General features: G+C 38.1%; 1 protein-coding gene across 2 annotated transcripts in view; it reads right to left on the reverse strand.

Annotated features, from left to right (window-relative positions):
* The window catches only part of GRID2 (glutamate ionotropic receptor delta type subunit 2), a gene marked incomplete at its 5' end in the record, with an annotated part of 671,475 nt that overhangs the window by 213,594 nt on the left and 443,908 nt on the right, over positions 1-13,973 (reverse strand). For both annotated transcript variants that reach the window (XM_084203835.1, XM_084203834.1), the window contains one exon: positions 483-536. In XM_084203835.1, coding sequence (XP_084059961.1) covers positions 483-536 — 54 coding nt within the window. The remainder of the gene's footprint in view (positions 1-482; positions 537-13,973) is intronic.

Below are 13,973 nucleotides of genomic sequence, written 5' to 3' on the forward strand. Positions count from 1 at the left end.
TTTGGAAAGTTCATAAAGGAAAGGGAAATATGGGATTAAAAAAATTATTATTATTATTATTATTATTATTATTATTATTATTATTATTATTATTATTATTATTATTATTATTATTATTATTATTTAAACAAAATGCAAGGACTCCACCACAAAAGATTACATGGTAAAAAAAGGCCTTAAAAATCCTGTGAAAACAGTGAGCTCAATTATGAACTCTCAAGATATTTAGAAATAAAGAGGGTTTTTTTCAGCTTATTTTCCATTTATTCACAGAGGGACTTCCATTTAAAACAGGCAAGAAAAACCAGCAAAATCCAAGAACCTGTCATTCTACTTTTATTAAGCAACATCTACTCCCTTAGTGTGCTTGAACTTTGTCATAGCTACTGCTTCCTGTTGGCAAAGTGAGAATCAGCATGAATATTGTCAGTGAGGCTGAAAACAGGATGCATGGTTCACAACAGTGTTCACTTGACAGTTACCTCATTTATAATGATCCAGTGACAGTCAAAAGCAACCAAATTAGTCTCCACGACCTGAAAAAGAGAACAAAACCAGCTATCAGTCAGCTTGCTTGTGAAAGCCAGAAAAAAAAATAAATTAAATAGATGCTCTCTTCAAATGACAAAAACCAAAGCACACGCTTCTAGAACTTGAACTGATGATAGAGAACCTTTAGCATCATGCTGCAGAAGAATTTGTGTTATTGTTTGACTTGCCAATTAAACTTGGAAATACATTTCATTGCCAGCATCACAGGAAAGAATATGTCTCAGTTGACTGAGGAGAAAAATGAAAACATTTTTGCTTTAGTACTGTGTGTTGAGAGGAAGCAACAGAGAGGAAGGCAGAAAATGAATATCAAGTGACTTTTGTAAGATATCCATATTTCCTGCTTCTAAGGCCTTTCCACTGTATACCTACTCTGAAAGCCTCTGAATTAAGGAAAAACAAAACAAACCCAAACCAAAAACCTCCACATCACAATGCTAGAGTTCATAGAAGTTCAATAAGCAGGAAGGAAAGGGTTCTCCTGAGAAAGAGGGCTGTCACAGGGATGATGAATTATAGCCTGTCTCAGGTTCCATGCACAGAAGGCCTCTCATCCTCCTCTCATACATCTTCTCCTTTCCTTTGGCTGAAAATGTGCTCATGACCTGCCTTCATGCTGGACTGAACATGTGCCTTCTAACTCATCTTCACTCAGTCCTGTCCCTCCTTGAATCCATTACACTTTTGGTGCAAGTCACTTTTGAATCCACTTCACACTGGAAAAGAAGAGGATAAAAATACACTTGTTCTTCTTTCATTAGGAAGGAAAGAAATCATTGACAAAAGGGAGGCCAGAAACAAACTCTGGAAAAAGCTGGACACCTTAAATATTTTTTCTACATGAAATTGAATTAGGATTAACATGCAAATAGTTTTAAACACAGATTAACTCCATTTTCTTTGTATAGTCACCATGCTCATCTTGATTCACAACTCAAAACTACTGGATACTTAAAACTGTATTGAATATACCCTTAAAAAAACCATAAAGGGAAACAAACTGCAAAGAAAAACAGGAACAAATCTTGGGGTTGACAGTGTTTAAGTGTTCAATTAGATGCCTAGTGCTGGCCTCTTATTACTTGGACCATTGGCTTTTAATGACAACCAACAGAAATAGCACTTGCCAAGGATGGTGGCAATTTATATTGTGCCATGTCCAAAGCAGAACAATTTAACTGGCCACAAATGTTAAAAGCATCAAAAAAACCTCCCACTGATAACCCTCATTATTAATTCAAAGGCAATTGGAACTGGGGTCACTGCTTGTTTAGCAGAATGCTGAGGCAAAATTGGGAATTCTGATCTGGAGAGACCTGGGTGAGGGGAAAGCAAGAGCAGCAGTGTATGACTGATTCCTTATTTGAAACTCTCACAGCACCGATCAGAAATGAGGGGGATTAGCAGCCATAGCTGCTAATGGAAAACTTCAGCTTTCTGGAAAACTCCAATAGCATTAGGAGGAATCAGGGTCCTTAATTTATGGGGAGTTCAATAGTTAAAATCAACATGATATTTTGGTGTGTTGCTTTGACATTTCCTTGCATTCTCCACTGTGGGTGTTCCCACAGCAGGTATAAAAGAAAAGGATAGAAACAGAGTAACTGTGATAGGAGGCAGCACAACAGACTGAGCCAGGATGCTTGAACTGGAACGTGGCTGCTCTGATCAGACTGCTGATAACAAACCAGTTGGAATACAAACACACCCAGGAACCAAAAAAGGTCAAAAGAGGACAGAGTAGTAACAAAATTCTCAATGGAGCATTTGCTCCTTATATAAACTTCCAAAGCACAGAAAGTTGATCCCATTTACAGCATAAGCTGTCATTTAATTCTTCCACAAAACAGAACAAATCAAAGCCTTACTAAAGCAGGAACAATTCTGCTAGTCTATCTACATACAGTTCTGCTGGAAGCAAGCAGAATTAAACACAAAAAGAAAAAAAGGCAGCACAGTCAGCATGTTTTCTGATTTCTTGTCAGGTTCCTAGCAACCTTGTCCTTCCTAACTTTTGGCTCTGGGATGTCCTTCCGGGAATGTCTGCCCTGCTGTAACTGCCCTGCTCAAGATGAGGTCTCCTAAGGTTCCTGTGGCTCCAAGGCAATCTGCCAGTGACACCCTCGAGTTCAGTCTCCCAGTGGTGGTAGGAAAATTACAGTAACTCTGTTTTACAAAGGGCTCCTAAGCTTTTTCTCTGCCTCCAAATAGCAGTCAACCAAAAATTCAGATTTAGGGAATCTACAAAATGAAAATTCACATTTCGTGTTCATTTTTTATTAACGTGTCACAAGTGGGAGAGATAACATCTTTGTCCCTGAAGCTTCAGCTGTTCAGATTTTCATGTATTGTATCTCTCATATTTGTTTCAGTTCATTTATTTGCTTAATAAGTATTTGCTTTGGAGTGCCTACTTTGCCCAGATTCTCAGATTTCAATCAGAGAACGCCTTTTCAACTGAATATGGTTCTAAGTGTCACTGGTTTTATTATGTAAAGCTCACAGACCACTTAAGCTAGTCACTGGTAGAGGCTGACTGGCATCACAAGTCACTCACATTATTTCAAACAGCTCAAGGTACCTGTGACAGATTTATTCTCAATTTTTAAATAACAAGAAGAAATTAACCCATTTTTTTAGTTACAGTTTAAACTCCTCAGCAGAAAGATCATGTTTTATCCATTAAAGTTTATGCATTCATGAATCTACTTAATACTAAAGTCATCTTCAAAAACCATATGTCAAATTGGAACTTGTAGTGCACTCAGAGACACTCAAACTAACATATTCTAAGTTTAGATGGGCTGCAAATAGCCACTGATTTAAAAATTTACTTTACCTTTCAGTCTGCTAGAAGCTGCTTTTTGGTATTTTGCCTTAGCCCATCTACTCAAAGCTTGTTGTGGTATTGACAGTCACTTAAAAAGACGACTGATAATGCCCTGAGAAAGTTGCTAGATTTTTAAGATAGATTTACATCTGAACTGGGACTCAGCATTAGGCTGAGATTTCAAGGCCTTATTTTCATCCCTGGGTCATTCAGCCTTATTTCTCACAAAAGAGCTATTCATTTCAGCAGCACCAAAATGCTGCATCTCAGTCTCTCCCTTAACTTCTCTTCTGCCAGCATGGCCTTTATTGCCCATTTAATTGACCTTAAAGTTGGCAGTGCACATTCTGTCTGTAGGAATTGCAGGACACTATAATATTACCATCATCATCATCAATAACCTTCCCAGATTGTCCAATTGTTGTGCTCCTTATGTTTTTCAGTGTAGATAAATGCCCTGTTTTACAAAATATAAATAAATGCAATGCTTTTTACACCTTCAGTTTTGACTCTTGAGGGAAAAAGTTGCTCAATCCTCAAGTTTTCTTCAGATTCTAAGAGTAATCATATACATAACCTTACCATCAGAAGATTATCTCCATCAGCAGCTATTAAGCACTAGTCTGCAAGTAGAAGACTATAATAAATCAGTTTTAAAAACCTCAAACTGTCTAAAGTCAGCAGTAACACAACCTAGATCCAATTATTCATCAGGAGAGCAGTCATTACTTGCACACAGCAGGCCTTCAGAGCCACGACACAATGTTCCAGAATGCCCTTGTCTATCTCCTGCATTTGCTATTCTCTTTACTTTAAAAAGCCATTGCATTTTCACATAGAAGGGATGATAACAAATCAGAGCGAAGTGAAAAAAAACCAAAAAGAGCACGGCTAGGTCTGCTTAAAATTGACCATTACCTAAAAAGCACAAACAGCAGAAGTATTAAAGGCAGTTTTGCAGCAGGTTTCTACATCTAATATGCTCAGAATTGTAAAACAAGAATTTTTTTATCTGAGTGATGATCTTTTTCTGGTTGAAATTCATATCTGCATGCATATCAAGTGAGCTGGCATGAACTTGTGCTCTGTGCCAGGGAAAAATGAATGTAGAGAATAATGCTTGCAAGTGCATAAGGGCAGTAATGAAAAAGAAATCAGAAATCCTGTATTTTAGAAGTAATAAAACAACCTGATTGGGGCGTGTAGGAGGCTGGGGCTTCAAGACCTCAAGCATTTGAATATAATGCAAGTTTCAGATTCATCACTGGTTCTGCTGGCTCTGTGACAGGAAGCAGTGCTGTTCCCTCCCAAAAGGTAAGGGATGGGACAGATTGGAAATTTCCATACAAGAGAGAAGGCAGGTGAGCCTATTGTTTAGGCAGCACACCTCTTGAGCTAAAGCTGACAAAAAAACTGGAGTGGGCATTTATAATGAGGGATGAACACCAAAATTCTACACAGAATTAAATGGCGGAAAGTTGACACTTTCTAAAACAAAAAAAACCCTGTACCTATTTGACAAATTCTCATTTCACACATCCTCTAGGGGAAATCATACAAGCTGTGGGTTAATACAAATACAAAGCTATAGGTCAATGCAAAAGGCTCTCTGAACTAAGAGCTGCTAGCTAGGAGAGCATTAGGAGAAAATATCATATATCCCTACCCTGTTCTTACTGCTCCTTTAGGCATTCAAGCCACCTTTGGAGTTAGACACTTTGGTCTAACCCAAGACAGCTGCCTCTGAGCTTCTAAATATAAGTTGCTTTCTTAACTGTGATGAATGGGTCCGCCGGTAGCTAAAGAAAGCAGAATTTATTACTTCTGTATTGACTGTTCTGCAGTTCAGACTGCATTTAGTTACTGGAAAGGAAAATATTTGAAAGAATGCCCCACCCCAAAAAAGCATTTTGTGCTTTGGAGGTGCCATCTCTGCTCTTCCATTGAGTACCTCCACTTGTAAGCAGAACTCCAGAGTGAACAGAGGAGCTGTGTTTAAGTTTAATACCTATTGCCACTGACCCCCTCCTGTGTCAGACAACTAAATCAGTGTCAGAACAAGCAGAGGACAGCCTATTAACCAACTCCTTCAGAAAACCACTTTTCTGAATTCAGCATTTTTTCATCTACAGACTGTTGGTATTCAATTATTTATAATGCCATATCACATAATTCTCCATTACTAAGATTCAAAGCAGCAAGTTAGTGTGCCAGTTCTGAAATAGACCTTATGAAATTGTGGAAAAGCTGAAAAAGAAAATAACTCTCTACTCACTCAGCCCCTTCTCAGACACAGAGAGTTCAAACTTGAGTGTACGAAAACATTGCCATTAGTTGTATAAACCCTTGCAAAGGATTTACTAGTTGCAGCAAAGGATACAGCCTGTTAAGTATGCAGTGCTACTCATGCACAGTCACAGAAATCCGCAGCAACAGATACAAAAGATCATTCTTAACATTTTGGTAACTTTAGAAACATGTTCATGTCAAGCTCCAGCAGTTCTCCTAACACCCTATTAAAATAAATCAAACTCATGCTTCATGAGGAAGGTGTTCCACTTAGTGAAACACAGGCGCTATTGAACTGATGAGCACGAACATAGATGAAACAGAAACTAATTTTCTTTTTCTAAAGAATTCAACTACACACTGAGGGAGATTTAGCAGAGAGCACAAAAACGCTGCCAAGATGACAAGTGATGAGCAAGGACAAATCATCTGTCATTGGCAGCAACTCCAGAACTTCTGAATCTTTGGAAGAGCTTGACAATTTGTCATAACTATTTCTATTGTTCACACTCAAACCTTTAAATGGCCTAAATGCAAGACAGTCTAAAGCAAGTAAAGCAGTTGTAGTGCCAGCATGCAAGCTTTTTCCACGCGCAGAAGCAGGAAAGAAAAAAGGCTTTTTGTCAAAAAACCCCGAGTCATTTAATGAAAAATTACATCCAAAATTATCTACATCACTTCTTTCTTACAGATATGGGCCCATAAGTGTGGGCAAAACCTGCAAGATACAGATCATAAAGGAAAACCATTCCTTTTATTTAATGGAAAATTACAACAAAAATATCTACATTGCTTCTTTCTTATAGATATGTGCTCACAAGTGTGGGCAAAAACTGCAAGACAGAGACCATAAAGGAAAATCATTCCTTTCCTTCACAAAGGAAATACAGGAAAACCATTCTGGGTTTTCAAAAATTAGCCCCACACATATGCAACTAGTCAGACAAGGCTGCAAACACCACGGCAAGCAGCAATGCTGCATGAAAGCAAAGATCCCTAGAGGACCAGGCCATCTCGGGTATCCCCTGTTTGAAACACAGAGGAGAGCTCCCTGCCTCTGGTTTACCTGTGCTACACCTGGGACTGCTCTGGGACAAGGCAGCCAGAGGCCATGGCTCCTTCCTCAAAATGCTGAAGGGAACTGTCTCCAACTAGACCTTGCCTTCCTGTTAACTTTCTGCTCCACCAGGAGCTGCAGTACTGACAGTGAATCTTTCTGCTGGGCCACCACAGAGCAAACCACACTTTACATTTGATTTTTTTTTTCACAAAAGCCAACAAGATGGCATTGCACAGCCCATAGCTCTGGGAATGCCTGATATTGGAATAATTCAGAAAGTGATTTAGAAAGTTTCCCAAGAGTTGAGCTGAGATACCAGCCTCCTATTAACCTTTCCCAAACACTGTCTGCCCACAAAATGTCCAAACCAATATAAGGTTATACAAACTGGATTGCAAGACTGACAAAATGCTTTCATCCAACACCTCTAGATTTGCTGTCCATCTCTTTCCATGGACCAGCCTCTTGGAGTCCCCACTGCTGTTTTACAGGTGAACGTGTCTCAACCTAATTTTCTCCCACAGGGGCAGAGCAATTTGCGGATCACTAAGATATGATAAAAAACAGACTACCAATATACACATGTGAGACAGGAAACCACTCCAATTCAATCCTGCTCCCTCCCCCTCTACAAGAAAAGGACAACCAAACAAAACCAACAACCAATCCAGCAGAAGAAGTCAGAGGCCATTTTTAAACATGATGTTTAACTGAAGACTTGAGCTTTGGACTAGTGTGAGCATTCAGAGCAGTCTCTGAACAGCACAGATGTCTCCCCATGGACTGGTATGTAAAGCAAAATATGGAAGTTAAAGACTATTAAATAGCAAAGAAAGGTAAGTGGTAAACTGAAGACTACCTTAACTGATCTGAAGTTTAGAAAGGTAAAAGTGTGGAGTTGTACTATTTAGTATATTGTACTAGGTTAAAAACCCACAGGACTAGTTTATGGAGATCCTCAGGTAGGTTTGTGCTTATTTTTACTTTTCTTCCTTCTAGCTCCTAGTTCATCAAACCACCACCATTTTATCAGGCTGTTTGCTCCACTTCTTCCTTCTGGTGCCACAGCAAGGTCTTTCTGTGCTCCCACTCTTAGCCTTTGAGCTTTTCAGTAGGGAGATCAGTTGTTGATTTAAAAAGCTCATTCTTACGCACCAGAAACTAAAGCTCATAAAAATCTCTCTTCACCAAAGGCAATATTTTTGTAATCTAATTTTAATCTCTGCCCATTTCTGCTCTTGAGAGATGAAAAAAAAAAAAAACCAAAAAAACAAACCCCACATGGCTATTTTTGTGGGGTTTGTTCTTATTTTTGTTCTTCTGGACCATCACCTCTTTCTGGGATTCCTTTCCCTGACACTCCTTCTAATAAAAAGCAAGGAAACAAACAAACATTAAAAAAACCAAAAAAACAAACCCCACCAAAAAGAAAAAAAAAAAAAAAAAAAAGGAAACACCAGCTACTGGGTGAAACCTGACAGAGACATTTACCAATGATTAGAAAGCAAGCTTCTACAGCATTTGGAGGAGGCAGGTGGAAATTGTCTTCGAGTCTCCTCCTAAGGATGGGTGATACTTGGCTTGCCATCATAACTACATCTGAAATGAGTCAAGCTTCAGGGAACACTTTGTATCTTTTGTCCTAAGATTTTAAGAGATGGAGGCTGTTAAAGTACAGAAATCAACCCCATGCTAAAGAAAACAGTTAAATATTCAATAAAAGTAAATAAAGACAGCATTAATACTTCACTGAGTTTGACCACAGGCTTGTACTGAGAACACAAAATAAAAACACATTCTGTCTAGCAGAAATGGCCTTTTTAAAATGATTCATTTCCTAAATCATTGAGAAAAGCTAATAATGTATATTTTATAGGTGTCTAAGCCCATGCATCTTTTTGAAGTCGGCCTGTAGACTGTAGGTTGAAAATAAAATAACTATAAGCAATTCACGTATCTTTCATTTTAAGGATTATTTTAATCTTAGTTGGTTTTCTTACTTCCAAATTTATGCTTTGATTTATATTCCTATTATCCTTCTGAAAAGTGTTTATAATATCTACTCTGGGAAAAAAACCAAAAACAACCCAAAACCAAAACAAACCACCACATATTTTTTTCACAAGTTCTGAAACTACATGGCTTTAACTCAGACCTATGAACACATTCTCCTACCTGCACTGCAAGACAGTTGCAAGAAAGCAGGATAATGATATTCTTAATGAACAGTAATGGAGATTCCACCCAGAAACTATTTATTTCAAAGTAAAAAAAGTGTCTCAAATTATTACGGAAATACAGAAATTCAGATTCGTAACTGTCGAGTGGTTGCCTCCATCTGCCTTTCCTTTTATGAACTATATTTTGTTTATAGTGATAGTACTAAATTGACCCCTGAAGATCTCTTGCTCTTTATCTGTTGGTTTGTTTTTTTTTTTTTAAGCTGAATTCTATTTGAAAATTGAAGCAGAAAACTTGAGCATTTGGCCCAGACAGGGGCTTGGAATCAAAGTGGTTGTCATCACCTTTGAAGTATAAGAACCAAACACAAGAAGCCTGAATCTGCACCATGGTATCAAAATTTCCTCGTTATTATGGATTAAGAGCTGGAGTCAGAGACTTCTCCCAGCTGTGGTGTTTGTTTTAAACACCTCAGCATCTCCTACATGCAGACATTCAGAAGCTACCCTTTAGAGAACTCACTCAAGATTGAAGGCTGTTGACAAGTCCTCCAAAAGGCAGAAAATAATTGCCTTGCTGATTTTGATGCCTTTGCAGCTGCCTTCTCCAAGGCCAGAATCTCTCCACAACAGTGAAAGTCAGGGATTAATGAAGCTTTGTCACAGATTTACAGTTACTCTATCTGCACATATAAATTATTTTTCTAAGCAGGATAAAAAGTTCAGTTCTTAATTTTAACCTCTTGCAGACTTTATAGGCAGCATCTGATTTATTCCAAGCCTTATTAATTGGAAGAAAGCTTTCAAACTGTTAATTTGACATGAGAAATTCAGACCAACAGTCTTTAATTCGATGCTTTAATTTGTCGAGGAAAAAGGAATGCCAGTTTGACAATGGACCTTTTTTGAGTCTGCCTTAGTAAAGAGGGCTTTGGAGGCTACAAAAAGAATACAGATGATAAAATGGTATCTGTCATAATTTCAGTGTATGCTCCTTTGTTATCTCATATAAAAAAATGCAAATTCATATTTACTTCCTCTTTAAACATGCACCTATTAAGAATCACGGTTAACCAAAGCTACAAGTTTAGTAAGGCAGTGAACAGCTAAGACTGAAGAAAAATACACGTGTGAGGCACAAGATTCCTTCCCAGAGTGCATTACTATGGGTTGAATGCACCCAGCGAAAGGAAAATTGATTAAATATACCTTGTAAAGGAATCATATAAAGGCTGTATTTTAAATAACCTTTCCTTTCTCATCCATACTCGATTTTATACCTCAGTACTTCTATAGATTGTACAGTTACAGTTACACCAGTATGAATTAAAAGAATATCCAGTTAGGATGGAAACCAATGTCAGAAAGAGGCTGAAGAATATGTGCTTTGAGGAGGAACTTGAAGCTTTGAAGTAGAGAACACCAGTAGCAGAACAGGGTGCCTGATTCAGAGGGCTATTTGGCAGTGGGAACAAATACTTTTATACCACTATTGCTTAAAAGCAAGCAAACAGAAAAACTAAAGCCATAACAACAGTTTTCTTAAGACCAGCCATTTTCCAAAACAAAGCTTACTGTCCAAACAAAGTACCAGCAATCCAAATTAATAAAATATGGATTAAAGTTAATCTACTCAATTTGGCCCATTCTCATTGATTGCTTTCTGATATTAAGTGTGAATGCCATTGATTTTAAAGTTTAGCAACTATCAAAAAAATAGATTGAATTTATGTCTCCAAACTGAAAACAGAAGGCTTAGTTCACCTTTACCTCTTTTTTTTTTTTCCCAAAGAATAGCAAAGGAATATTTTAGGGCCAGATCCTCTGAATTGCTCAGCATCTGTAAGTTACTCGGATTTTCCTTAAGAGGGGCTGCAGGATGCTGAGTGCCTTTGAAAACTTGCCCATTCCATTCAGGATATTAAATGTAAGTTGAGTGCCTTGAAAATCCAGCTCTGATTATGCTGGCAGTGCGTTGTTTATTTTATTAGCGATATGGAAATGTAGTTTCAACTCCTTTTGCATCTGTTAGTAAACTCAAGATTTAGTCTGACTGCCTATCAGGGAAAATGTTTAACTTCATACACTACAGAATATAACAGTGCTGCTCTTTTTTCTTCCTTGCTGTCTGCCTTAAAAGCAATTTTTGCCAAGCATCAGACTGGCATTACTGAAACAGAAAGTATTTAATTTTCCTATCACTGGCATTATTAACAAAGGTCACCGTTCAAGTGACAAAATATCGCTAAAGCCATCAGCTCTTTTTGCTCTTCAGCTTCGTGGTGGTTCCTCCCCTGTCATTTCACATATCTGTAGAGAACAACAGTGGCAGAGGTTCGAGTGAGATAGCCCCCATTAATGACTTGCACATTTTTTTCTTGCAATAGGAGTTCAAGAATCAGGAGCAGTCTAATGGAGTTCTAACTGGCTGCAGGCTTGAAGCTCCCTGTGAAAAACACGCTCTCCAAAACACGTGTGCAAAAGATAAAATCAGGTCCAAACATATTGAAAACATTCTGGTCACCGAATTGCAAAGCCCAGTGGCCATTTTTGCTTCTGTGCTTCACAAGAGATGAACAAAATACATCACTTTTATTAAAGGTCCAAAGGCATTGCAGGCCCAGAAGGTCTGCACAAGGACTTGCTGAGTCTTATAAAGGGCATGGATCAAAACAGCAGCCTTTTCTTTTTCTCATAATGGCTCTAATTTTTCCTAATAAAGTACTTCTAAATTTTGGGAAATACAGCTATTGCTTCTGAGAGTAGTTGAGCCAGTCAACTACATGAACCCAGACCATTATTTAAAGACTTTTATTAGCCATGTGTGTCCTAACATCAACCATGCAACGCAGTTCAGATTCATCTTTCCAAAAAACCCTTCTGGCCAGATATCTGCTTGCAACCCTTCAATCTGAAATCCTTCATATATGCCACTGAAGGTTATTAAAAACTGATGTCCAAGGTGAATACAAATTTCTCGCTGTATTACCACAATTCTCTAGCAGCTAATGGTTCAGCTAACAGAAATGTAACAACTCAGCAGGAACCGATACAGGCTAAAATATATTCCAGCTCTACAAAGAGAGAAAATCTATATGCTTTTCATCATTGTTTAAAAGCAGGTTTCACACAGTAATTGCATCTGGACCCAAAGAGTCCAAGCAATACCTGTCCCGCAGACACTGGAGATACAAACATACCCAAATTACAGACTCAAGCACACCCGAAACACAACTGCAGTTGGGACATTGGATCATCTCTAAAACGGGACAGATCCTAGCAGACTGAAAACAAGTCTAGCAGGGTAACAACAGCACAAGAGGCCTATCTGTTTTCTATTACAGAAAAAGATAAAACTTTCTAGCCACAAAGTATGGTTATTCTAAAACACTTCTCATTTGTTATCAGAAAGAAAACACAGAGGAATTCAGGAGAGGGAAATGTTGCAATCATAAAAACCCAGAAAGTAGAAGCACAGTGTAATTTGAGCCATTCTGTACAGTTTAATAATTTATAGGGATTAAGTTGCTAAGAATTGTTTCTCAAATTTTCATTGTGGAACAGTTGCCCATTTATTTTGACTTTCTAAACTAAGAGGCTTAAATTAGATCCTTGCTATCATCTTTTAAAAATAAATTGGAAAGCTTTGATGGAAAAAAGTAAAAAGACTGGAAGAACTTAAAGACGATTTGCACATTCCAGAAAAGGAAAAACAGAATGCACTTTGTTAAAAATACAATTAGTTCTGCATTTTAAGTTTGTGAAAGCAACTATAGCATTAACAATTTGAGTTATATAGAAAAATGAAGGCCTTTTGAACTTTTATTAAAAAGTATTGAAGACCATTCTATTTAAGCCCATATTACAACCTTTCCATTTTTTTAATGGAAAACTAGCCAAACCCATAATTTTAATTACCTTGTTTTGTTTTTTAGTTTAGATAAACAAGCTGTAACTTGACTCATGGCAACATTTCCTCTAAAGTCTATGTGATTACTCAGCTGATGAAATTACTTATGTGAGGAAAATAAGTCATATGTATAAGAGATTACTGGCACAGGTACCTCGATGTAAATTATGAAAGACACATTACAGAGAGTAATAAATTTTCTAGCAACACATTCCTTTTTCCCACAGGTACTGTCCAACAGCTTTTTACCTTTAAGCACTGATTTTTGTAGCATAATTTCAATCATCTTTTTGACTAACCTGAACCAGAACAGTGACATATCTCTCCTATTCCTACTATTAATACTATGGGCACATGGTCTTTGCTTTTCGAGGTGATAGAAGGAAACTGACAGAAGCAATATCCAGACAATCCTTGCAGTGATACATGAGCTTTACACAAGGATGATCAACAAGATAGAGCACTATTCTCTCCAGACTGATTGATAGGAAAAACAAGTTGGCTATAAGGCTGTATTTTCAGCTGGAAACAAGTACATCAGAAGTCCTCTGTGGGCCCCCATGTATACAAAGCTTATCCAGACAGAATAAAAATAAATAAAAAGGAAGAAAGGCAAACAGAAAAAGGGATATAGCAATACAGGTAATTTTTTGCTTTATTATGCAGCAAGTAGGAGAGATACATATCTGTCATGAAGACCTCAGTAAAATTCTGAATGTGTGAATGCAATTATGGCCCATCTGAAGTCCCATTAAATCCCAGTTTACCTGAGACAGACAGGCTGGCACAGCACAGTGGAGCTGTGTCAAATGTTAGGTGACTTCCTGAGCCATTTCCAAAGCTAAGTCAGGGACAGGAATGAGTAAAGTTTTTCACACACAGCCCAGCCAGGAACCTCACACCTGTGAGCAAGAAGGGAACCTGATTGCTGCACAGTGCTGTGCAATTAAACACAACTGCTTAGACACTGCTAAATACCTGCACCTGACTGCATTTCCACAGCTGCTTTTAGGGCCTCCCTGCCCTCCCTCTGTGCTTCATATGTGGCACTTCTCCTCTGGGGATGGGCACTTATGCCCTTGTCAGCCCCACATCTCTGCCTGGAGTCACCACTTTTTCTCATCTGCCAATGCCTCGTTTGATCTCCACCCT

The sequence above is a fragment of the Fringilla coelebs genome (genome assembly GCF_963513975.1).
Source record: "Fringilla coelebs genome assembly, chromosome: 4".
Taxonomy (NCBI): Eukaryota; Metazoa; Chordata; class Aves; order Passeriformes; family Fringillidae; genus Fringilla; species Fringilla coelebs.